The sequence below is a fragment of the Dipodomys ordii genome, unplaced genomic scaffold (assembly GCF_000151885.1).
Source record: "Dipodomys ordii isolate 6190 unplaced genomic scaffold, Dord_2.0 Scaffold1, whole genome shotgun sequence".
NCBI classification, from domain to species: Eukaryota; Metazoa; Chordata; class Mammalia; order Rodentia; family Heteromyidae; genus Dipodomys; species Dipodomys ordii.
The window spans coordinates 67,942,817-67,968,883 of NW_012267217.1; the positions used below are offsets into that span (position 1 = coordinate 67,942,817).

Consider the following 26,067-nt stretch of genomic DNA (forward strand, 5'->3'; position numbering starts at 1 on the left):
GTATAAAACAGACACAGAGCATCCAAACAAACTGTGAAGGCACAGGTGTCCTGTATTTAACAATAACTTGTGAAAAACTATGTATTTAGTTTATATAAAACTAGAAAATGTAGAAGAACATGGCTTTGTAAATAATAATAATGGTGAAGATATTATCTTAATCACTAATTGCAGCCAGTCTCTCAAAATGGATAGATATACTGTCCGATGTGGTGGTGTGTGTGCCTGTAATCTCAGGAGACTGAGGCAGAAGGATCATAGCTTCTAGGCCAGCCTAGGCTACATAATGAATTTGAGGTAAACCTGGGCTAGGCTACATAGTAGGACACTGTCTTAAAAAAAAAAAAAAAAAAAAAGAACTCAAATATTTTGAGTTAACAAAGAACTGTCTAGAAGTGTCTGTGTTTGGGTCTGGCTCCCCACTGCCCACAGAGAAGCTCTGTAGAAGCTTCCTCCCAGGCTGCCCATGTCTGTCAGCTCCCAAATAAGTGCTGGCTTAAAGGCAAAAGTCAAAACTGACCCTTCGGCCAGGTCGCCCTTGACACCGGGTCCAGGGCCTGTGGTCCCCAGGCATTCGAGGCACTCACCAGTGAGGCCCCTCCCCCCCCACTTTCCCCCACCCTCCTACCCCACCCCACCCCACCCCGGCAGCCCAGCTTCTCCATGAGCCTCTTCTGCCCTGAACCAGGTCTCCTGAGTCAGGTGGAGGCAAACATGGGCTACGGCCTGCACATCCAGACACAGCACACCCTCAACCTCTCCAACCACTATGGAAAGGCATCCGTGTTCTACCCACACTTTGTCTCACAAAACGCTGTCAATGACTGGGGAAGAAAGAGGGGATTAAATCACAGGAAGATATCAAGATGCATGGACAAGTGAAACACCCCAGAAACCAGAGAAGCCCAAAGGGGGATGGCCCACCAAGCCCTCAGCCTGCGACCCAGACCTCCGGGGGAGCATCTCCTACCAGCTGGGCTACATGGTCAGTGCCACTGGCACAGGGGACCCTGGGTGCCAGGCCAGGAGCCCCGGGTGCCGGTACTCAGGTACGCTCTACTCTCTACAGTCCCCTGCAACCAACACCTGCCCTTAATCACGGTCTTTGAGACCCTGTTGGCTACACTTCTATTTAGACAAAGAATCACTTTCCTCAACAGTTTTTTTTGTAAAGACCTCCCAAGTCTCCTGTGGAGGACCCACTGAGGAGGACCTCGGTATCTTGCGGTTGGTCCCGAGCCCGCCGCCGAGCACCCCCATGCCAGCGAGGCCCCTCACCACTCCCTTCTGATGCTGCAAGACTGGGGACCCCGAGAGACAAAACACACTGGAGATCTGGCTCCCTCCTCAGACACCACACCCAGTCCCCTGGGCTCCATCATTTAATGGTGACTATCGACATCCATGAATTATCTTGAGGGGCCAAGAGGGGCACTAATTTCCCAGTCTCCACACTCATCATGACCAACAAGGAGTGGATCTTATACACAAACACTCTCCCGCTTACTGCTGCAGAAAAACTTGACTTTCCTGTGTCCAAATTCCCCCAGTACCTTCTATTTTCTAAAAACGTTTTATCCACTCATGCACAAGGCGTCAGTCCCTCACCCCAGCCCCTTCAACGGGCCAAGAACAAAGCAGCGCCATGGAGCAAGCAAAGGCCACCGGTGCGCTTTCACAGCCACATGGGCACTCTGCAGCCACCAAGGCCCAGAGCATGAACACACAGGATTCGCCACGAGACAACGGCAGGTAGCCTTGCACTCTGTGCCAGCCCAGGATGGGGTCAGCCCTGATTTGGACAGACTCAATTTTATGTGTGATAAAGACAACTAGAGCATCACACCACTGGTCTCAGGGAAGGATCTGCACTAAAGACACCCTTGCTCTCAGAGAGAGGGTGAAGGGCTCTGGAGACTACATCCAGAAACCCAGTGCACAAAAGATCAGATTCCACAGTGTTCGTTCTCTGAACTCTAACAGCAGTTCAAGTCCTACCGAACCAGCAAAACTCTAAGAAACACAATTGTACAAAAGGCTAATATCTACCAAGGAATTTCCTAGGGAAACTCACAAGAGGAATGAACTTGGCTCTGAATGCAATCTAATCAAAGTGCAACCTGTACCTCTCACACCACAGGCTTCAGCACCTGCTAACATGGTGTGAATGTAGTGCCCCCCTCCTCAATGGGACAGTGATAAATAAGAGTGAGGCCACTGGGGACTGATTAAGTAGTGGGTTTTCACTCCCTGGTGGGTTGAGCACCCTTGTGAAGGAGGCTTCTGGCCCTCTGCCTGTGGAGAACACAGCAGAAAGGCACTGTCTGCAAAGCAGAGAGCAGCCCTCACCAGACACCAAGTCTACAGGCGCTTCCATCTTGGTTTTACAGCCTCCAGACCTGTGAGCAATGAATCTCTGTTGTTTCTAAGTTACAAAGCCTAACAGGTGTTATTACAGCAGCAGAAAGGACTGAGACTTGGACAAGCAGATTATAAGGAATAGTCTTCAAAAAAAAAACAGTCTACGATGATGAAGCTTAAAGAACTACAGCTGTCACCCATCACAACTCCACTCAGTGAAGATCTGGGTGATGGCTACACCACAGGGGACCGACCCCACCATCTAAGAAGCTTAGCTGAATGTACAAAACAAATGGTTTCACTTAGTGACCACTAAACAAGATCAAGGTACTTCACCCAACTTATTTCTTTAGGAAAGCTATTTCAATAGAACAAAAATATGTAAGTTAGCTATGTATTTTATTAGGAAAAAAATGCAGGGCTGGGAAGGTGGCTCAGTGGTAGAGCACTTGTCTTGCATGCATGAGGCCCTGGGTTCGATTCCTCAGCACCACATAAGCAAAAAGAAAAAAGCCGGAAGTGGCGCTGTGGCTCAAGTGGTAGAGCGCTAGCCTTGAGCCGATGAGCTGAGGGACAGCGCCCAGGCCCAGAGTTCTGGCCCCACGACCGGACCCAAAAAAAAAAAAAAAAAAAAAGCAAAGGTTGGACTTTAAAATATGCTTCACTGTCACCTTTCCAAACAGACAGCTGCAGGAACTCAGAAGACGACCCAAGCGCTGGAAGGTTTTCATGGTCCAATCTCAAAAGCTCTAAAACCCCATGGGGCATGGAATTTCTAGTCCTGAGTCAAGATCTTCACATTCTAGTAGAAGCAGGAAGTGGGTGGAGATGGAGGACAGAGTGACATAGCCTGGAGACCAGCAGGCTGGGGGCTGTGGCCAAAGGTCCAGACGGCCCAGGGAACCCTAAGCCCCAGGTAGCCTCTCAGGGCAAAAGCTATCTCAAGGCTCTCCCAGGCCAGGAGAGTTCCCATTTCTTATTTGTGCTCATGAAATCAGCAAACAGAAGAAGGCTGAGTGAAAGTAAAATGAAGTTTTAACCCAAATATCCACATTAACTTGGTATGCCACTCACTCCTTCAGCTCAGATTAGGGACTGGCCAAGAGAGTTCAGAAAAGGTTCACAAAACACAGAAGATGCAACACAAACAGCACAAAAGCCAAAGGTTCCAGGACCGCTGAATCCAGGCTGATGGAGACACAGGACTGGTGGTGTCACATAGGACTGGGAACAGGGTGGGTGTCTCTGCACCAAGCTCACCCTTCTGCAGCCATACTGAGCCCTGTCTTCACCAAACCAGGCCAACTGGACAGCAAGCACTGTCCTGCTCTTCAAACACGGCTAACACAACTTTCCATGGGAATGTCTCCTTTGACGGCACACACAGCTACGAGATACAAAACCTGTTCATTGCCTCTCATAGCACAAATCACTTGGGCCCCGGGGACTTGCTGCCCTGCTGGTAGGGCCAGGGAACCCTAAGCAAACAGGGAGGATGCATAACCATCTTGGCCTAAATCACTCACCATTCTGCCTAGAGAGAAGCACGTGAGGACTGTGGGCTCCAGTGCCAGGCTGGCCTCCAAAGTACTGTCTGACCTCACGTCAGCCATCTGACAGCAGTAAATATTGGTTTCCTCACTCCCACAACAGAATGGTGGCGTCCTAGCTCACTGCACAGGGCTATCGTGCCACACAAATGAAATAACTGGAAGGCACAATTCAGAACGAACTTGCTATTCATTTTGGTCTCTTAAAAGCACAGCAGGGTTTGACTTGGAGTAAGCAAGTAATCAATGTTGATTTATGATAAGTGTAAGTTTTAAACACCTACAGTTAAATAGAGCCAGCTCTGCGGCTGAAGCAGCTCCCGGCCCTGCACAGCCCCGGCGTCTGGAGGCGGCTGCTCATCTGCACACCTGTCCACGTACGACCTGCCCCACCGACACACTGCAATTACAGCCTTTCTGTTCCACCACCAAGCTGTGCTCAATGGTTTCTAATGACTCTCGTACAGGGTTTTCTATGTCAAATACATACCGGGAGTTCATTCTAAAATTTCAATATCATTAATCATCCAGCATTCAGCATCTCAGAACTCTGAAATTTGCATTTCTACAATGGGGGCTTTGAAAAAAGGACACAAATGCAAATGTTCCACAAAGTGTATAAGAATTTTCAGAGAATTGCCAAAACAAACCATCAATGCTGCATTGACAGTGACTATTCTAAGCCCTTCGTAACGACTGAGTACTCATGATTTTTAGAAGACAAAACACAATCTGAGGATTGAAAAAACAGAAGTAGGTTGAAAAATAAGTCCTTATGTCTACATGATTTCCAGAACAAATCTTGACTGATTAAGATCCCACATAATGATGGCATGGAGAAGCCGGGGCAGGGGCAACTTAAGAGCTGCACATGCTAAGTGTGCTGACGGCTGGGAAGAGGCCAGGAGGACACAGGCTGGCTACAAGCAACACGGGCGGCATCAGGAAATGTACAGAGCATTCTGGAAATCGCTCCTTTAGAAAGCAGACAGGAGGCTTTCCTGGGATCCTGTACTCCCATCCTTCAGCCTGCTGCCTGAAGTGTATCATGTTTTTCTCCAGAGCACTGGGAAACATGGGGGAAACAGTCTCCTGTCCATGTCCTTGTCAGCATCCCACCTCATAGCTGTGCCTACAACCTCTGGTCTCCTGGACCTTCCCAGGTGGCCATGAAGCATTTCCTCTCCAGCCCTGTCTTCTGAGCTAAGGTCCTGTCTCCTGGCCAAAGCTGCCAGCCCTCCTCATGACTGGCTAAGTCTGCTCTCTGCACAGTCTCCTGAGGGCCAGGCTTACAGCCCACATCTCACCCCCAGGCCTTTCCACAGCTATTCCCTGGTCTGGGGTCAACAGTCTCTTTCAGTCTAGAACCCTGCTGCCACCAGGAGCTCAGAATCCATGTCTGTGTTAATCAAAAGCCCACAAAGTGTATGTACGCATCCTGTTAAAAAAAATATGTAAGACCAGTTGGGTGGTGGTTCATGCCTATAATCCCAACTGCTCAGGAGACAGAGATCAGAAGATCTATGGGATAGAGGCTTGAGGCCAATCTGGGCAAGAAATAAGCTGTCTTGGCAAAAATGAGAGACCCAGTCCAAAAAATGACTAACACAAAAAAGAAGGGAGAATGGCGCAAATGTCGAAGTGATCGCCTGAATGTGAAACCCCAATAACACCCAACAAACAAAGATTGTGCATTATTCCTGAAAAACACGACTAATGCTGAGCATATTCTAAATGCCGTAACAATGTTCCCTATGAAGTGGGTTCTGGTGGCTCAAGCCTATAATCCTAGCTACTCAGGAGGCTGCGATATAAGGACAGAGGTTTGAAGCCAGCCCAAACAGACAAATCCAAGAACAGCAAAACAAGATACACAGCTCAAGCAGTAGAGCACCAACCTTGAGTTGAAAAGCCAAGCAAGACCAAAAGACCCTGAGTTCAAACCTTGGGACACACACACACACACACAAAAGTCCCTTAATGAGATACTTCTTTAGTAACAAATAACAACACTCAATAACTTTGGAAGCCATACTGGTTGGAATAAACAGATTCAAGACCTAAAACCTGGAGACTAACAGAAGACGACTGAAGGAAGTTCAGGATCCCAGTTTGGCTGAGTTTCTCCTAGAGACTCAGGATAAACTGTAACTACAGTTGGCAGGAATCAGACAACCTTGGATCACCAATCACCAAGTTATTGTTGACAGAGACTCTAGCTACAAGGTTTAACAGAGTATTAAAAAAAAAAAAAAAAAACCATAGAATGGTCCAAATGAAAGTCCTGATTTTGAATTATACAAACTTCCCTCAAAATGGTTACTTTGTTTCCAACTCAGCATCCAGGCTAGTTTGACCATCCAAGCTTCTCATGGAGACTGGGTAGAGCTAAGAAGCCCTAGTAACTCCATGTTGTCCCTGCACAACCAGCTTCCTGTCAAGGGCAGCACTTCAGGGACCACAGACACATCTGACAACCCGCTGTGGTCTCCTTGAACTTCAGAATGCTTCTCAACAGGCTTCCTCTAACTCTAGGCAGGGATCTGAGCAGGAAAGGCAAGCTACCCCCGAAGGCCAGGGCATGTAAATGGATGACTGAGGAACACCACCAGTTTTCTGGTAGCCAACCAGGTTACCAATATCCTAGGGTACATGCTGACCCCATGGAAAGCCAGGAGAGCCACTTAAGGGAAAAACAGAAAGGCAGGGGAATGGTAGCTAGTCCAGCTAGCAGGGCACAGGAGCACCCAGCCACCCCGCACCTCCCCCATCAGCTTGTATCGGGGACCTGCCTACCAGGCAGAGGCTCTGCCCTGTGAGTCCGTCCTGGCCTGTCTTGGCACACCCCAGCAGTGAGGGCTGCAGCCCAGTCAGGCCAGAAGCACACTTCAGAGCCTCCTTCCCAGAAGAGTTCTCACAAACTAAACCGACCCCAGCCCTTTCCTCAGGCTGATCACAGCATTAGAAACAGTTATTTAGAGCAATAAATCCCAACAGCTAAGCGGCTTTTACGTCAGAGAGCCAGGGCCTGGCTTTGGCAAAGTCCAGAAAGAACAGTAATAAAAGCATAATGCGCACCTCACCCAACACCGAGGGAGTCTAAAGAAAAATGGGAGAGAAGAGTTACACACATGAAATAAAGAGGCCACTTGATCACCAAGCAAAGCCTAACTGCCCTGCCAGCATGAAAGAGGAGACCTAATGGCAGCTGGCTGACTTCCACTGGAGCCTAGCACACCACCAGAGCTGTACCAGACCACACAGGAGCAAGCAGGACCCTTGCCAGAAAAGCCGTGGGCAAGGGGGGGAGCCAGGCAGGCCAGAGGAGGGGCCAGAGCCAACCTGAGCGAAGACACCAGGAACCCAGACAAGCAGTCAACGAGCATGGCCGCCGACAGTCGGGGTGATGCCAGAGGGCACGAGTGCTCTCCACCCCAGCCTGAGGAAGAGGAAAGAGGGGTCCCCAGCTCTGCCCCCTTACATTCCGAGAAACTTGCTGTTCAAGAGTGAGCTGAGGGTGGGGGCGTGGCTACCGCACTGGGTTAGCATCCAGGAGGCCTTCAGTCCCACCCCAGGGCTGTAAAACAATACAAAACAAAAAACAGCAAACTGAATAACTGGCCATTAATTCTCTTTCTCCCTAAAAGTCTATTAAAATGCTACTATGAAAAAATATTAATAAATTGTGAAAGGGTTTACAGCGAGGCTTGACAATTAGAGAAAAGATGCATCAACTGACAACAAGGAGCTGGAAGAACTCCTCTGGAAACCCCAAATCCAACCAGGCCACCCTGATGGGCAATGTCACTCAGCAAGGACTACAGCAGTCACAAAGCCAGCCCTGACCCAACCACGCCAGGAAGGACACAGCAGGGCACTGTAGTTCCAGAATATGCAAAATGAGCAAGCCCCACTTAACAGAAAGGTGAGGGCAGGGACTTCTCCAGTTTGCTAAAAAAAATTTTTTTTTTTAATGAGATGGCTTGAACTGCCCGGTGCTGGTGAGGTGCGAGAAAAGGAATATAGGCCTCTTTCTCAAAGATGACCAAGACAGGTCAGCTGAGAGAACACTTTGGAGCAAATCGGTGAACTCCAGGATATTCTGAAGATGCCTGGTGACGACTCTGCTTCCACTTTTACAATCTCCAGTGCAGATTCTTACACAAGTGTGCAAAATAAACACATAGGCACTATAAACAGTGCTATAGCCATTTACAAGTTATCAAAAACAATATTAGATTTACATACATGCTGACATAAAGATGCATTGAAGAAACATAAAACACCTACCCCACATAAAAACCTCCAGGCTACGAAGATATGTACAAATGCAACACTACATGTTTACACACAACAATGAAGCAACCTATCCCAAGAGCTGGAGGCAGATCTGTCTACTACATATACTTCAGTCCACAGAGCTCAACATTCCCCCCACCCTGCCCAGCAATGGTCATTAACCATCTCTTTACAACAATCAATACGTGAACAATCTGAATCAATAAAACTTCATATCTAAATAAAGTCTGGAACCCTGCCCTTTGCAGCTCTCAGACAAAGACAATCACACCCAAGGGGATTGTATGTGGACATTCTGGGCAACCTTGGAGAAAGAAGTCCAGACCCTAAGCCTCTGCCTTTACCCCACAGAGCAGAGCCTGAGCCAAGGCTGACAGAACCTCAGTGTCTCAGGATTCCATCCAGACATCTGTCCAGCTTCTTGTGTCTGTCCTTGTCAGCTGAGGACAGACACTGACACCTAAGAGCCCTAAAGTCTAGGGTGTCACCATGGGCTGGAAAAGGCTGGAAACAAGTGGCCTATGGACCACTTAAAGAGGGACAGGCTGAGCTCTTTAAGTTTGAGTGTTCAAGATACATGCTGCAACTTTATGGGGTCCTAAGGCAGGAAGTTCCCACATGTACATGCCTACATGCTCCTGAAGCTGAGTGACAGTCACATGGATTCCAATCCTATTCTCCCCACTCTTTATGACATTAAACAATCCCTCCTTCCCTGCAGTTCCAACACTATTTAGGGCTGTTGGAAAGCATAAATACTTGTAAAGTGTTTCGATAGCACCCAATAAAACACTCAAACACTAGGCTCAAGTCTACGGTCACTTCCTGTGGGTGCAAATCACAGCTTGTTCCACACTTGGCTCAGGGTATCTTAACAGAGGAACTCCTTCAACCCATCCTAACAAAAAAAAAAAAGCCTGGACACAAAACTAACTCATCACAGCCATCACCCTGTTCAGAACCAATTCTTTTCCTCCTGCCATCAAGAAAACTGGCTGCTGCTTGCATCAGCATGCAAAGCCATGGCTTCACGCCAAACTCCCCTGGTTCTTTATCAGCCCCCTTTTCACCAAGATGAAGAGCCAATAGTCTACTCTGCACTTGCTGGTGTCATGAAAGCAGTGGCCATTATCAAGAAAAACAGAGACTACCATCCAGCCAGCAGGCTATACTGACAGCAGTAGACGTCTGTAAAGAACAGCAACAATCTCTGTGCAGAGAAGGAAGGAGGCAGGCCTTACCTGGATGGCTTTGGGAGCTCATTGCTAGTAGCGTCTATGCCCTTAAAAATGGCTCAGAATGTCCACGTAAACAATAGTCCCAAAGAGCTTCAAACTTCCACCAACACATACAGAGGATCTGGTCCCAGCCACGCAAACTTGGAGTCTCCTGACAGTCTTGTAACCCAAGTAATCCACAGGAGAGAGAGCAAGGTCTTCACCTGGCTTTCTGAAGACAAACCTGCGTGGTTAGAAGAGAGATGCCAGTTAGGATGGGACAGCTGAGGAAGAAGACTTTCTCACCGGTTTCTACCAGTGACTGATAAAGCAATCAACATGGAACCATTCCTACATATACACACCAGCTGGGATGATGAGCAAATCCTAATATGTGCAGAAACGTCTGGAGAGCAGAGTTCCCCAACCCCAGCACTACTGACATGGGGTGAACACCTGGCTGCTGGGGACTGGGAGGCTGTTCTAGGCCTTGTAATATAGTTAGCAGGATCTTTGCCCTCCATCCCAGGTGCCAGTACCCCTCAAAACTTGACCTCTCCACAAACCAGTCACCATAAAAACACATTCAGGAACACCAACCCACAATCCCTGACCCAGCCTGCTCCGGTGCTCACTGAGGCTTCTGTGCATCACCTCCAAGAGGACAACAATGCCCTTTCCCCAACTACTTATGATCAAAGACCCTGACAAACTCACCCAGTCGAGGATTACCCTCAGAGGTTAGCTGTTTAGATGGTTTCCAATCTTACATTATTACCTACAACTCTGATTCATATCTTTATGAGTATTGTCTTATATCCGGTTATTTCCTTAGGAAACACAGTGACGTTTTATCTTCAGGTTCAACATTTTTTCATTCATCCCAGTCACGAACACACATTGAAAAGCCAACTTTTTCATAAAATTAAACGCTTAGTAGCCTTGGGGTAGGGGGAACACTGTATCTTAGCTGGGTATATTGTCTCAGCTTACAGACATGCCCTGTGTATCTCTAGCCCTGTAAACTTGCTCTGCCCTGATACTGTGAAGAACCCTAAAACCAGCTTATCCCCATTTCCCGTGTAGGTAACTTGAGGGAACTGGATATTGGTGGCAGTGATATTATTTTCCTCTACCTGGATTCAGCTAGCATGTCTTTCCTGTTAATTGTGAAATTGAAAGCTGCTGTCAGAAGATGTATGGGGGGAAGGGGGGAGGGAATCTCTTCACTTACTTTGCTTAAAGCATGACCCCTTAAACACATGCTGATTCTCTTCCTGTTCAGGAAAAATACTCTGCAATGACATCTTTTGGTTATTATTTTTATAATTTGCTCTGGCCTCCCAAGCAATGCCCCGCCGTGGGCTGGAATGCTGGGATCTGGCCTCCCTCACCACTGACACATCTGCTGTTTGCTCTGCAGCCCCAGGAGGCCTCTCCAGCACATTCTACACAGGACTGCTTTCCACAGGGCCAGCTTCATTCTTTATGACTTCTGATGTGGTTTAATGAAGCCTGAAACTTTGTTTCCAACTAAGATGAAAACAATACAATGCTTCACTACCCACTCCACCACCTTCTCTCCTCAGCTGCACCTCTGCACAGCAACCTCTTCTTGTTCTACTTGTGTCTTGCCCTAGCCAGATTGAGACTTGAAGCCCTCTTCAGAGGTACATTCTTGGGCATTTCCCTGTCCACCCCCTCTGAGGCAACTTGCTAGGGACTCTTCAAGTCCAGCTCTCCCAGACCCGAGGGCAGCCTGGGGGCAGTGTGTTCACCCAAACCTTGTTCACTCTGCTTGGCAGGGCACCAGCCCCGAGCCAAGTGCCCAGTGGACTCTGCAGCGCTGCCAGGCACAGATGGATCTTCTCTTCTCCCATCTGCAGAGTGAACAGCCGTTTCTCTGTGGTACAATACATACGTTCTAGAACCTCACTCTGGGCAAAACTTACAAGAAGAAACTATTCAAATCTTTATGACCTGCACTCTATAAAAATCAGTAATAACTAATAAGAAAACTACCACAGTTTTTAAAAAAAAAGATGATATACATTCCTAATAGAGTCTAAGAAACATAGAACTGACATTTGGTAGTAGAGATTTGTAAAAGAAAAAACAAGTTTCTGAGTTACTAAATGAGGGACAACTGAGCTCAACCACACCATGACACTGCCAACTATCAGGATTAAAGAGCAAGACCCAGTGGAGAGAGGAGTCAGGATCATATGAGGTGGCAACAAAATCGTCTGCAGGGAGTCAGACATTTTGTGACGTAACTCACTGACTCCAAGCACTGCAGTCCCAGCAATGTGATACTTACAAGGAACCCTGAAAATGTATGGGCTTGTGCCAGATGTTTAGGTCAGGAAAGAACTACATGTATGACCACGGTCCATCCCATAGATTTATCACCTAGTAACACAGCAGCCATCTTAGATTGTGTAAGTGTATGCTATGCTGGTGGCAAAATGACAAAACCATTGAGCAACATTGTTTAATGTGTGTCCATCCCACCACTAAGCAACACAGGATAAATCACAAATAAATTAAAAGATGGAAAGATATATCATGCAAACACTAATCAAAAAAGAAAGTTGTAAAGACTGTTAGGTTGTTTAAAGTCAATGTTAGAGGAAGGATAACACATTGGATTTTTCTAACAATGGAGGGGTCAGTTTAGGTATAAACACTCTGTGTCTGGAAACAGAGGACATTGAAAGCAAGACTGTCAATAGCACAAGGAAAAAATTATACATATAAAATCAGAGCTGGTTACAGCTGGAAAATTCTGCCCCCTGCTCTCAGGAACTGTGAGAACAAATAGAAAATTAGTTTAGAAGAGAGACCTGAGAACACTACCAACGTGACTGAGATGTCTCTAACCCTGTACAAATGGGAGTGGGAGAGACACAGCCCTTCACTTTTTTTTGAAGGCAGAGAGCAGGCAGAGAAAGAACACCTTCTGAATCATAAAGACCACATACAAGTCTCAGTAAATATAAAAGGGCTCAAATCACTTAAGGCACCTTCTCTGACTAAGCTGAAATTAGTCAGCAATAAATATAAAGATCACTGGTAATCCTGCTTTTCTTTTTTGGCAGCAGTGAGTCTCAGCACAGGGCCATGTGCTTGCTCGGCGGTGCTCAACCACTTGAGCCTCTCCTCCAGCCCTCAAATCCCAAATGTTTGCCAAGTAATTAAGATACTTCATGAGTGAGGAAGAATTCAAAACAGAAACTGGAAAGCACGTAAATGTGCACTGCCTAGAAGAAAGTTTACAAGAAAAGAAGGCTTCGACTCAATGATCACAGGTTTTACTTTAAGAAATTAGAAGCAGGCCAGGAACAGTCTCTCATGCCTATAATCTCAGCTAAAAAGGGAGGCTGCGATCTGGAAGATCAGTTTAAAGCCAGCCTGGGCAAACTGTTGGTAAGACCCCACCCATCTCCACAAACAATCTGGGCGCAATGGCACCCACCCCCACTATGCCACAGACTGCAGGTAGAATGACCATGGTCCAGGCTGGCCTCAGGCAGCTGGGGATGGCTGAAGGGGCACAGTACTTGCCTAGCTAGCTCAAACCCCATTATTGCAACAAAAAAGAAAGAGGGGAGGAGAGGGGAAATTAGGGGGAAATACCAGGAAGAAAAAAGAAAAAGGAGCGGGGAATAGGAAATGTGGAAGGCAGAAGGAGAAAAAAAGAAAGTAGAAATCAATAAAATGAAAAAAAAGAAAACATAAAGCCAGGGATGGTGGCACATGCCTGCAATCCAGGCGGTGCTTAGACAGAAGGATCACGAGTTCTATACAGCCAGGACCTTGTCCTTTCAAAAAAGAAAAGGAAAACATGAATGGAACTCTCTGTTGCAAGGCAGTGTGTCTACAGAAGTTGGTGGTCTTGCAGGTGTCCGAATTACAGAGGTGAACCCACCGCATCCCAGGCACCCTCAGGGGTGACTTCTTGGTACCGCATGTCCAGGGGTATTAAGGGTCTACTGAAGTTTAAAGTTACAAAGAAACACCAAGAGGACCTGTACTACTAAGTATAATGAATTATAAACCTCTACAGTTAAGATGTAAGAGCAAACCAAGGGACAGAGTGTTCTCAGACCAACACAAATGTAACTACCACTCTGCAACCAAGCTCTCCACCCCCCACCCCGCATCCCAAGTCCCAAGGGACTGGTTCCTTTCAATGCACAGTGTTTAGGTCATGACCCAGCAGCATTCAACTTAGAAATCAGCAGGGACCAGTTACAGACCTAAGGTGAAAGTACAGCAACAAAGCCCAGTGCAAAGAACAACCAAGAATAGTCTTTCTGATAGGTAAAAGAATGTGAGCAGATAAAAGAAGGAACCATAAAGGAAAAGGAATACTTATATTGAATTTAAAATGATGGTTTATTAAAAGATTCAGTTGGGGGTGGGGAGGAAGTAGTCTACAGTGTAGAAGCAATTCTGGCATAAGTATACTCAACAAAGGGCCAATACTCAAAACACACAACTAAGTCTCACAAATCCTTAAAGAAAAGGCAGACAACCCCAGTTCAAATATATGTGTGTATATATATATATATATATATATATGTACATATATGTATGTGTGTATATACATATATATTTGCATTGGTGAGAACCTTTCCAAAAGAGGATGCAAGTGGTCAGTCAACATGTAAGTAGGTACTGTGCATCTGAGATCATAGGGAAATCTAAATTAAAATCACAAGGGGAGGCCTTGTGTGGCAGCACACACCTGTAATCTTGAGGCAAGATTGTCAGTGTGAGGCCAGCCTAGTCTACATAGAAAGCTTGTCTTAAAACACCCAAAACAGGAGAAAAAGAAAAACCACAATGGGGTAGGATCAAAATGGCCAAAACTGCAAAGCCCTCCCTGGAGTCACTAAGAACATGGCAGCCAGAGCTTCCACACTTAGCCAAGCACTGGATTCTATGAACTAAGCCATACACAGATTCTGTATCTGCAATGCCACCCCAAGACAGACCAACAGAAGGCACACATGAGCTCACCAAAGCCATGCCCAAGAAAACCCCAGCAGCCTGTCTATGAGAGCCCTAGACTAGAATGTCTATCAATAGTCATATCATAGAATATTATACAGCAAGAACAAAGTGCACCTCCATGCTGCCACACAGAAGCAGGCAGACACCCAGCGAGGGCTAGATTCGCTGCACATACACATGAACTATGAAAGCAAGTAACATCAGTTGGAGACAAAGGTTACAGCAGGGCACCCTGGGGAGCAGCAGAATTGGAAGGAAGAACAAAGAGGACACAGGGCAGTAACATTGTTTCTTGGTCCACTGTTAAGATAAGCAAGGGCACTGACTCTGGATGATCACCCAAATACTTCTGGCTGGTATCATTTTCTCAAGTCACTTCAGAAAAAGTGGGGAATGTGAATGCAACTCAATGGTAGAACAGCTGCCTAGCACGCACAAGGCCCTAGGTCCAATATCCAGCACCACAAAGGAGAAAGCTTTCAAAAGGCCTTCTTGTATCCAGGAAGAGCGAACTAATACCCACTTGACAGGTCGACTCAGTGTGCACCATTTTACCCAGGCTCTTGGAGAAACATATAACATAGCTCCTGTCACTGTCTGGCAATCAGCATGAGCCACACTCATCCTCTTGAAACAAACCTTACAGAAACAGAGCAGGATACGATGGTACTCGCTGCACAGGGCCAGTACAAGTCCCAAGATTGTCAAACAAGACAGACGGACAGAGATTCCCATTTAAATGTTTTTATAGTGATAAAAATTAATTTATATAATTAATTTTAGCCAAAAAGAAAGTGTTCACTATGTCATTTTTTTCCTAGTTACACAGTGCGCTTTTTAAAAGCACTGTTTGGTTGGTTGTTTTTAAGCAAATGTCTTTAACAGAATATGGGCTGTGAGGTATAGCAATTTTGATTTGTAAGTGTGCCATTTTTATGATAGATGGCTCAAACAGAAGACTTCAGGGGGTGCCCCATAATTTGTTGGGGTACACTTATATTTTAGTTTCATAACAGGCTCTATACTTATAAATCAAGTAAAGTAGTAAACTTCCATTTCACCGTGTTCGAAAACAGGAATAAAAAAGAAGCATTTCACAAGCTGCACAAGCTGAGTCTAGAAAGCACATGATGCGGCTCTGTGTGAAGGACCACGCTGCTGTGTGAAGGCGGAGTCCTTCCCCAGGTCAGACACGGAGGACAGAGTCAGAGCGGCAGCAGCAGATCCTCATCTGGCAGGGGACACTGGGAGACACAGACACACCGAAACAGCCAAATAGCAACACAGCACCAACTCTTTGCACTAGAAACACACTCCTGGTCCCCTGGGCTCCCTTCCCAATCAATGGCCACATCTACTTACTGAATTTTACATAACCAAGAGGTAATAAGCCCTGTAATGTGTGCTAGCCTCCTGGCAAAATACTCTTTAAAGTTATGACTGGATAAAGCATCCAGAGAAAAGGGCAAAGAGGTCCCAGGCGGGTGGCTACAACACTCCTTCCCAAGAAAAGCAAGACATCCCAGCCCTACACAGGCCCTCGGGGTAGGTAGCGAAGCGCCAGAGCACTCTGCGTAGACTACCAGGTAACGCGTGATCCACTCCTGGTATGGCTGTAACCAGGCACTTGGGCTGCGCCAACCATCTGTAGGAAAGTCTCAATGACAGCACAGAGGCAGAAAATAGCTTGGGGACAAAAGAATCTGAAGCCAGTGGCCTCCACCCCAATGTGTCCACAACGGTCCTGGGGTGCTGAAGGTGGGGGAGAGGGGGGTGAATTCAAGTGTTTTTCCCCACACACAGGTGTTGTCTTTCTCATTCCACAGCGCTGGAGCCATGAAGCCTGGGGGACACTGTGTGACAGTGGGGGGGTGAAGGTCGGCACCTGCCTTCCGCTAAGCCAACAGCCAAGACACCAGTGAAGGGACTCACTCACAGTCACAATACCTTTTGTAGACAAAATGACCATTTTTTCATTCAAATCCTGGTATCCATCTACACTAATGTGGCAGAGGTTTCCTTAATTTGAAATGAGGAGGTTTTAGATGTATCTTGATTTCTAAAATAGTAAATATCCATGGCTGTGAAGCATTTATTAACCAAAAACTTGTAGGGCCAGAGGCTGGGGGAGGGGGGGGGCGGGCGGCTCTGCCAGGGCACTGCATGTTCCTCCCTCAGGGACACAGCGGACGGCAAGGCCAAGGGGCAGAGCAGCCTGGTGGGAAACATCGGGAACTGTGATGGGGTAAACAGTAAGACCCACAGCGTGGCTTCCCACCCCCCTCGGCCCTCGTCCTAATGTGAAGGGGAGATGGGCTCCGTAGGCCACACAACAGCTCCTGAGAAGCCGGACAGATAACTTCAGGTCAATGAAACAGCAAAGTAGCCCACCCTGCCTGCAGCTGTGCAATGCCTGGCTCACCAGGTTCCTTCCCCAGAGTGGCGCCCTGGTGACAGGGGAGCAGGGATTCCAGGGAGAGCCCCACCCAACGACACGGGGACACCGGGCACCAGAAGATGGCTTCCTTTTCACTCCCAGCCTCACCCATGTTCCAACCAGGCGTGGGAGACCACGCCAGGGTGCCTAGGCACTGTTGTCGTGTGGAAGGGTTTGTGGCCCTCCAAATGCCCAATTCTCCAGCATCAGAGCATCACCTGCGGAGCATCAAGGCCTCAAGCAGGAATTCTAGTGAGCCGGGCTCTTCCTCAGACCCCACCTTTCTAGCTGGAAGCAGCAGGTGGGTGGGTGGGGATGGGACAATCCCTGACAACAGAAGGGGCGACTGCCTAAAGGTGTCTGGGCACTCCTCATGACAGGAGTCCGGGACTAGCATGGGGATGGGAACGGAAGCCACCTGTCTATCCCCCCCAGCCCCAGGCCAGCTGTCTCAGCTCCTCTCCCACACTGGTCAATTACAAAGGCTGCTGTCACCATGGCAACACAACAGGAACTGTCCACAGGGGATCTCCCCACCCCCACAGCCACCCCTCTCAAGCACATTCCCCCAGCACTCCACAACGCCTGCCCTGAGATGGGCTGAGCCACACACTGGCCACAGGGCTTCTTGTCTTCACACCACTGTGGAGAGCTCAGCGTGGAGCCCCCACCCTGGACCTCCCACGGAGCCCACAGAGTCAAGGCCAACTTCTGACACTGACCTTGGTGAGAGGCTACGTTGGATGCCTCCTCCCCACAGAAGGACCCTCATTCCTCCCCAGAGAACCAACGACCCTCACTCCTCCCACCAACAGCACACTGCAAAGACATGCCACTGGTGAACCAAGCCTCCTTCCAAAACACAAGTCTGCCTGTCTTAAATACAAGGTTTCCAACGGTGTCTAACCATAGGAAAACCTCAGGCATATCACAAAGCGGAATCAATCACCAGCACAACTAGAGACTTGGCAAGTACTTCCTACATGGTCACAGGAGACCCAGGGGCCTAGGCTCAGAAGAGATGGGGATCCCCACCTGCTCAGTCTCACCCACCTGGACTGCAAGCTGACTTCTCTCGGTCCCTTGGAGGACAGCCACTCCTCCAACTGTGAGCAACACGGGGAAACCAGCTCCAGCACAGCCCTAGGAGCACAGCAGTGCCCCGCCGTATCTCAGGCAGCGGCCAAGTGTCCCTCGATGCTCCCTAAAACCAGGCTGGTAACTTCTGGGCAACAGGACTGAAACCTGTCTCAAGCCCAAGAAAGGGGCCACCTGGCCGTGGCCCACAGAGGGCAGCTCCCTAGACAGTACTCTGGCTGCCACCACCATGCTGCCAGAGGGGGCAGGTAACGGGCTCCACTGCCTGGCCTGACCCTACAGCAGGCGTCCACTGCTGTCAGCCACCAGCCTCCCACCCACTGCAAGCAGAGGTGACAGACACTACCTCTCTTCTGTTTACCTTGGGCCCCCAATACTTCTGCACTCACGCCAGTGTCCCTGAACACAGCCCGAATAACCACACTCAGGCAGTGATTATAAACAGCAGAGCAAAGGAGAACAGCAACACTGCAAACCAATCCACTGCGAGCACACAACCTGGGAGGATCTGTGTGGAACGTGGATCCATAAATAAGCATCCCACAAGATGGTTCTGGTGTGCGCAGCCTATCGAGAGACAAATACAACCACACTGACAATAAGGAAAGACTCCGACAGAAGTGATTTTTAGCAAAGGTCTCCATCTGAAAGGTCCCACCTGGACACAGGCCACCTCCCCAAGTCCCTAACCATTTGGACCAACCCCCTCCCCTGGCCTGTGAGCAGGCAGGACCCTGAGCACACATGAGGACACATCCCCGGCCTGCAGGGCCTCTGCTGCAGCACTGTCCTCCTGAGGACAGACTGGGCCAGGCCGCCTAATGGTGGCTGGCACCAGAACATTCTTGGCTGCTATACATTCTTCTAAACTTTATCTCAACTTACTTTCTCCCTCATCTTGAAACTGAAACCATTTGGCCTAGGCTGCACAGACCCAAGAAAACGTGGCTGCCATGGTTCCAATACCAGCTGCTAACACCAGGCAGGACACGCCCCAGGTGTGCCTTCACACACATCTGCCCATAGAGGTCTCTGAGCCTGCACCTACATGAAGGATCCAGTATCTTTCTGGTACCAACAGGGCTTCACCTGGAGTCTCCCAGCCTAAAGCACTACCTCTGATAAAATGTCCACACACCAGGGTGTTACTGTAAGTCAGGTAGAGCAACTCAAGACTCATGCTCTGTGAACCATCTAGAAACCACCATGTGCCCTGCCTCACTTTCCCAAAGACCACCTAGGACATCCCAGCAGGACCCACATCCAGACCACAAATGCCCTTCTATCAGCACTGAACAAGGCACAACGCTGGCAGCAAGGCCCATGTGGGCCAGAGCTATGCACACAGATCCAGCGAGAGAAGAAAAAACAACACCTGCAACTCAAGAATATTTACCATGTTCTAGAGAGCATCTCAGACAGGAACCCCAACTCCATCCAAGCCAGTCAGTTGACTTCCACTCACACTGCAGGGCTGTGGCAGGGATACTATCTCTGCATATCACACTAAGACACCCTCCACCACCGCCTGGTGTTTACAAACATCTCAACTCCTAATTTTCTGTAGAATACATTCTACAGAAATCAAGATGTTTGGCTTTCTATTTATTTATTTATGTCAGTACTAGGATTTGAACTCAGGGCTCACATTTGCTGGGCAAAAGCTCTACCAGGAAGCCATTCCTTCAGTCCTGTTTCGGGTTACTTTGGAGAAAAGGTCTCACTTCCTGCCTGGGCTCATGACTGGATCTTGTTCTGCCTGTTTTAGGCTTACTGTCTTTGCTGGAATGACAAGTACATACCAGCTTTTCTCCATGACAGGTTACTGGAGCAGCAGCACTAACCCTCCACTCATCTGGAATCAGGCATAATGCAGGGATGTATCTCTGTCCCTTGAGTGCTAAGGCCAAGAGTTAGGTTTGATTCCTTCAGGGAAATAATGAATGGCTTTGTCAAGTTTGGGATCTGAACCATGGTGAGGAGAAGGAGTAATAGTGTCAAAGCACCAGCTCTGCAGTGACCCAGGATGTCAGGGACTCCAAAGGTTTTCTGTCCATTACACATACCTTGGCACACACAACTAATGCATTATATACAATTAACATAATGTTAATATACTATAACGCATTATTTAACATTGTTAAACATGAAGTATTGCTATATATTATATATTCATATTATTTAATATTCACTACATATCATATATCATAATATTTAACATACACACATACTGTTTGTATTTATAAACATTTGCCTCTTCCCATCTTTTCCTTTGGAGCTAGCAAGTGCTTGTATTAACAAGTGCCTTGCATTTTACAAAAATCAACTGCATTTAGCTGTTTACTAGGCTTTGCAAGACAAAACAAGTTAGGAAGGCTGGTTGAGGGTCACATAAGCGTAATTAACACTGCTGAGCTGTGAACTTAAATGGGCTAAGATGGCAAATTGTCTATTGTTTCTTGCCACCATTATGTTTCATTTTTAAAAGGTGGTTACAGTCAAACCTAGTAAGCTGCCAAACTACGTGATTCCACAGATCCCTTCCCTTCTGTGTCCTCACCTTCACAGGGGCTTCTTTGAATCCCACTCAGCCAACAAGGAAGTGTGTTCATCTGAACTTCCCAGCGTACAGCGACTACTCCCCACTCCTCTCAGTCCAGGGCCCCACAGAGCAAAGGCAAGTTCATGCCCTAACTCTGAGAGGAGGACTGGTAACAATGAGACAACACAGGAAACACACGTCAGGATGACTGCATTATGCACAGCAACTGAGCTGTCACTTGGATGGAGGAGAAACATAATAGAGGCAACAGTCTACTCGGCCTGACTCCGTGCCTCCCTAGACTGCCTTTCCTGGTCGCTGTGACGAAATCGCACAGCCAGCAAAGCGGCAGTACAAGACCAGGGACTCAGTGTTGTTTTAGCATACTTTCAAAATGCAATCTACGGTTAAGCAATATCCTTCTTTTTATGTAGCCCCTACAACACAAACATGCCTCTTTGTTACCTCTAACTACATCCGCATGCAAAACACACTCCGGCTAGGAAAATGTTATGTTGAAACACATTTTTTTTTTTTATCTGAAAGAGACAGAAATGAAAAGAAGGAAAAGTGATAAAGGTGCATTTTATTCACATGCAAAATAATGTAAATGAGAGCGGGCTTCATTTCCTCCCTCCCAAACTGTAAATGATGTATGTAACTTGTCCCCAAGTGGTTTCAAAACTACTATTAAGTTCCACAACTGTTCTGTGCAAAGAAAATCCATCTTCCACACCTGCAGTGTCATTTGTTTCTAATGCAGAAGGAAATGCTCGGACCAGGGCTCCACAAAAGGGGGTACACCTCCACGCAGGGGCGTCTGGAGATGAGGAGCTGTGGTGTGGGGCCCTACTGCACCCTGGAGGGTGCGACCCTAGATGAAAATACCATACCCCTTAGTGACAGCACAAACCACCTCCCCCTTCACTGCCAAATGGATGGAACAGCACCGCCTAGACTCACCACCACCCCAGTTCCATGCAACACATACATATTTCATCACTAAGACTAACTTGTTCAGCATAGCTCACGCCAGCGAAGCAGACCACAGAAAGCTCTGTGGGGCACAGAGACTCAATGCCCCAGATCTCCACACCCCTTCGTACTACTCTTAAGTCAGCTCTAGCACAGAATCACACCAATGGCAGGTGGCTGCCCATGCTAGGCAGGGTATGCACCCACGTAACAGATTAAAATTAGGCACCCTAATTATTGAACTGTCACTGTAAAAGCTGGGAATACCATTTCAAAAAAATGAATAGAAGAATTAATGGACTGCTTTATTTGCTTGCATTTGTGATACTCAGCCTGTCTTTTATTATCAAGGCAATCATAAAAAATGCTGCCACATATGCAAATTAAGTCATTAGTATTTTTCCCAATTACAGTAACTGCTTATTTGTATTGCTGATCTATTCTCCCAATTTAGTCTCCTTAATATTAATGATACTGGAATTGCTTTAATAAAATACTCCCAGGCAAGAGAAGAGACAAAAATTTCCATGATAGACCTTTCCCATCATGCAACTGGAAGACCACCTAGGAGAGGCCCGGATGGGCTGCCCCCCAGCACCGAGCCACAGAGCCACTGGGTTCTCCCTCAGGTTGGATCCAATTCCATCTCAGAGACCACCACTACAGGGAGAAATGGCCAAGAGCTCCCTGGGCAGAGCCAGGCCAGCGAAAGCCAGCCCACCTCAGATACCAACTTCTGTTGTATCTACATCAGGTGAGATGTGCTTTTGCTGCTGACAGATCTGTGTTACAGATGTGCTGGGTTTCACATTCAGCTTCTGACCTGACTGCCTGCTTGCTGACCACGCTTAGTGTCCCGGCACTCAGAAAGAAGCACACTGGCTCCCTGTGCGACCCTGTCTCCACATCACTGCTGGCTCAATGCTACCCTCACAGTGAAGGTCCTGTCCCCCACATGACGTCTTCCAATGAAGGGCACACGGAGGCCTGGACTTGGTCAGTCACAAACTTCAGGCCGGAGGGTAGACAATTAGTGAGCAAGCTCTGAGTCAAGAATCCAAAAGGTAGATTAAAAAATAAAAATTAAAAAGTCTGTAGAGAAACTGAGCCTGGCCTAGAGAACCGATCTGCAGTACTCAGGAGGGCAGGGAAGGAATAGTTACCTCCCACTTAGCTCCTTCAAGAACTTCAGAGAAATCCACAGTCCATGATAGAACTACCAAACAAGTCCACCCTCCAAAGCCAGTGTGTTGAAAGACTGCCGCATCAGACAGTTGAGTCCACTGTGCCTTGCAGCTGAAACCTCACCTACACAAGGGCACATGGCAGCGGCATGAGACGCTGGGCGGCAGCCCACACCCCAGTCCAGCACAGAACGGCCCCTTGGCCACAGCAGGGACAGCGGGTCAACCCCAGACACAGACGACGACAAGAGAAACAGGAAGGAAGCGAAAATACTGATGCAGACAAGATGACACCAAGTCCACACCATCCTACAGGACACTTGGCACAGCTTTATTCCTAGGCTAGAAGCAGCAACAGTAGCCAACGAAGACAGAAGCATGAGCCACACAGAAGACAAGCAGCTGAGCAGACACGCATCTGAGTGAGCCAGGTGCTCACCTCTGCAGTGTCTGAGAGCCTGAGTACCCTGCACTCTGCCCTCCAATGGAGAGCCATTCAACACTACAGGCATGGAAAAGGAAACAGCTATGGGCATCCGTTGACCATGCTGCCGAGTCAGTGTGCCCATGGTCCCGCATCGGGCATTCTTGACCTGGGATGCCTGGTGGGCACAAAAATGACACTTCCACAGTATACACAAAAGGGCACTTTCAAGTTTCTCTCTCATGCAGGGAAACGTTCAATAAAATCATCCTGCACCCAAAGGTAGACTCCAAGATGGCTCTGGTTCACCAGACGCCTACAGCTCTGCACTCATAGGATCCCTCCCTGCTCTCCCGCTCTACCATGCAGGCACAAGTAACATTTCAACAACAGGACAGCTCAAACAAAACTTCCACATTCTAATCCATGGGCCAAAAACCAGCCCAGGAGACACTGTCCCCTCAAGACATCATCCCAGATCCTTTGTGTCCCTACAGCCTCACCATGATGTGGACATGGAGGACCAGAGGGCCAGGATGCAGAAGAATTCAAGCCATGCACACTAGAAGCCAAAGTCCTGGTTTCCATGGGGAGAGCCCTGCCACTCCTTTCCTCCTCCTTGAATTCCCGCTTCACTATCAATCTCCCATGGACTAGAGTGGCTGGATCCCAAGGTCCAAGGCCCCTGCCTACTCTGGAGGAAACCCGGTCCCCAGGTCTGTTCCAGGCTTTACAGGAAAACTCTACTAGAATTCAACTGCTCTTCTCTGACGTCTCCCAGCCTTCCTGTCACCATGATGGGCAACTAGCTGCTTTCAACAGGAGGAAGCACCCCCGTCTGCCCCTAAGGTCTGCAGACAAGGGGGCTCCTGTCACCAGGTGCGACTGGAAGACAATGCATGGACCAGAAGCCAACTACTTGTTCTGAGTCTTGCTGGAAAGCCTATGGGCTGCCTGGAAAAGGAGCTCTCAACACACCTACTTCTGCCAATCACACCACTGGGAAGACAAGAAGGCATGAGAAGCTGTGGTGCCCATAAAGGTGGCTTCGCCACCCATCATTGCTCACAGGCCATGGAAGGACCATCATCAGGGTCCAAGAATCCAGAGAGGCCAACATCACAGTTCTGTTACTACAAAGCCAAAAGGGGGCTGTCTGGGTTCCCCTTAAAAGAGGCAGTTAAGGGGCTAGGAAGGTGGCTTAGTGGTAGAGCGCTTGCCTTGCATGCCTGAGGCCCTGGGTTCGATTCCTCAGCACCACATAAGCAAAAAGAAAAAAGCCAGAAGTGGCGCTGTGGCTCAAGTGGTAAGAGTGCTATACTTGAGCTGAAGAGCTGAGGGACAGCGCCCAGGCCCAGAGTTCGGGCCCCACAACCAGACCCAAAAAAAAAAATTTTTTTTTTTAAAAAAGAGGCAGTTAAAATAATCTGGAGTCATGTCCAGACAGTCTCAAACCAGCCAAGGGCAGGAACAACTGCGCTCCCAAGACAAAGAAGTTCAGGAATGCCCCTGCCCAGGACCCAGGCAACGGGGCCAGTCCCAAAACACAGGAAGAAAGCTAGGTAAGAGAAGAGCGGTTGAGCCAACCCAGAGGACCCTGAAGGTGAGACTATTTCAGACAGGAACCACAGAATATTTGGACAGGATGCCTAAGCCACAAGGTAAGTGGGATAGAGGATATCAGCCAAGATAAGAGAGGAGGGAAGACTAGAAGGCAGTCCAGTGCCAGAGGCCCACGCCTGTGATCCCAGATACTCAGGGGACTGAGATCTGAGGATCGCACTCTGAACCTAGCCAGGGCAGGAACATCTGTGAGACTCGTATCTCCAGTTAACCAGCAGAAAGTTGGAAGTGGAGTTTTGGCTCAAGTGGTTTGGCTCAAGTGATTGCCAGCTTTGAGCAAAAAAGCTCAGGGACAGCACTCAGGCCCCAAGTTCAAGGCCTAGTACTAGCATTAAAAAAAAATAATAAAAATAAAAATAAAAAAAGACTAGAAGGTGACATCACAGCCTCCAGGGTGTCCCTGGATCAGCCACACACCAGAAGCCAAGTTCTGAGGCACTTGAGGGCCAAGTTCCTGAACACAGGGAGGTTAGAGGTGTGTGCAACAGATGGCACCAGAGGTAACAGCACCACAAAAAAAAAAAAAAAAACAGACACCACCAAGGACCACAGAACTCACATGACTCAGCGGCAAGGCCACTTTCCCAAAAGCAGGAGGAACTGGGTGAAGTCTGTCCTCCCTGAACAGGGATTTCAGATCCCTAACATCACACACACCAAGCTCTAGAAACTCCCTGTTTTCACTGTGAAGTAGCATCAGCTAGAGATGAGCAGTGGCTTGCACTGAGCCTACCAGGATCATGCTAGAGAAGCCCAAAGCTCACGCTGCCCACGTGTCCCAGTGTATGTGCATATGTGCACACATCTGTGTATATATGTCTATGTGAGGAGGGGGCTGGGAGTGAGGAAAGGAGAAGGCTAACCAACCACCGGATGAGGTTACCCACTGAAGCGGCTGCCACAGCCACAGCCACAGCTGAGGCCAGTACATGGTCAGAATATCTCCCTGGGCCTGGGCCTAGGCCACAAAGCCACCTGTCTCAGTCCTGCCGCCCAGACTGCTAGGTCCCAACTACCAAGGGCCACAGGCCAGTGAGAGCCCAACACCTTGCCCACCACTGCAGGAAACTGCCCACAGGTGCACAGCGCACAGGTTTGAAGTTCTCTGCTTCTCTCTGGCGGAGACATCTTTCACACCTGGGGACTGACAAAGCACAGCACTCTGATTAGAAACAGCTGCTGCCTCACTTTGCCACGCATCTATGCCAAGCCTCTGCCCTACTGTCAGAGACGTGAAGCCTGATCCTCACATAGCTCAGCCCCAGCAGGGAGCCTACTACTTGGTTATGTACACAAGAAAGCTGAGTTAGAGAGGTCCAGTCACATACAGATGTA

At 48.2% G+C, this 26,067-nt stretch overlaps 1 protein-coding gene across 1 annotated transcript in view; it reads right to left on the reverse strand.

The window, feature by feature from the left end:
* Hdac4 (histone deacetylase 4) overlaps positions 1–9,664 on the reverse strand; it is a 219,734-nt gene extending 210,070 nt beyond the window's left edge. The window contains exon 1 of the mRNA XM_013024290.1: positions 9,452–9,664. Coding sequence (XP_012879744.1) covers positions 9,452–9,473 — 22 coding nt within the window. The 5' untranslated portion in view covers positions 9,474–9,664. The remainder of the gene's footprint in view (positions 1–9,451) is intronic.
* Positions 9,665–26,067: the final 16,403 nt, after the last annotated feature.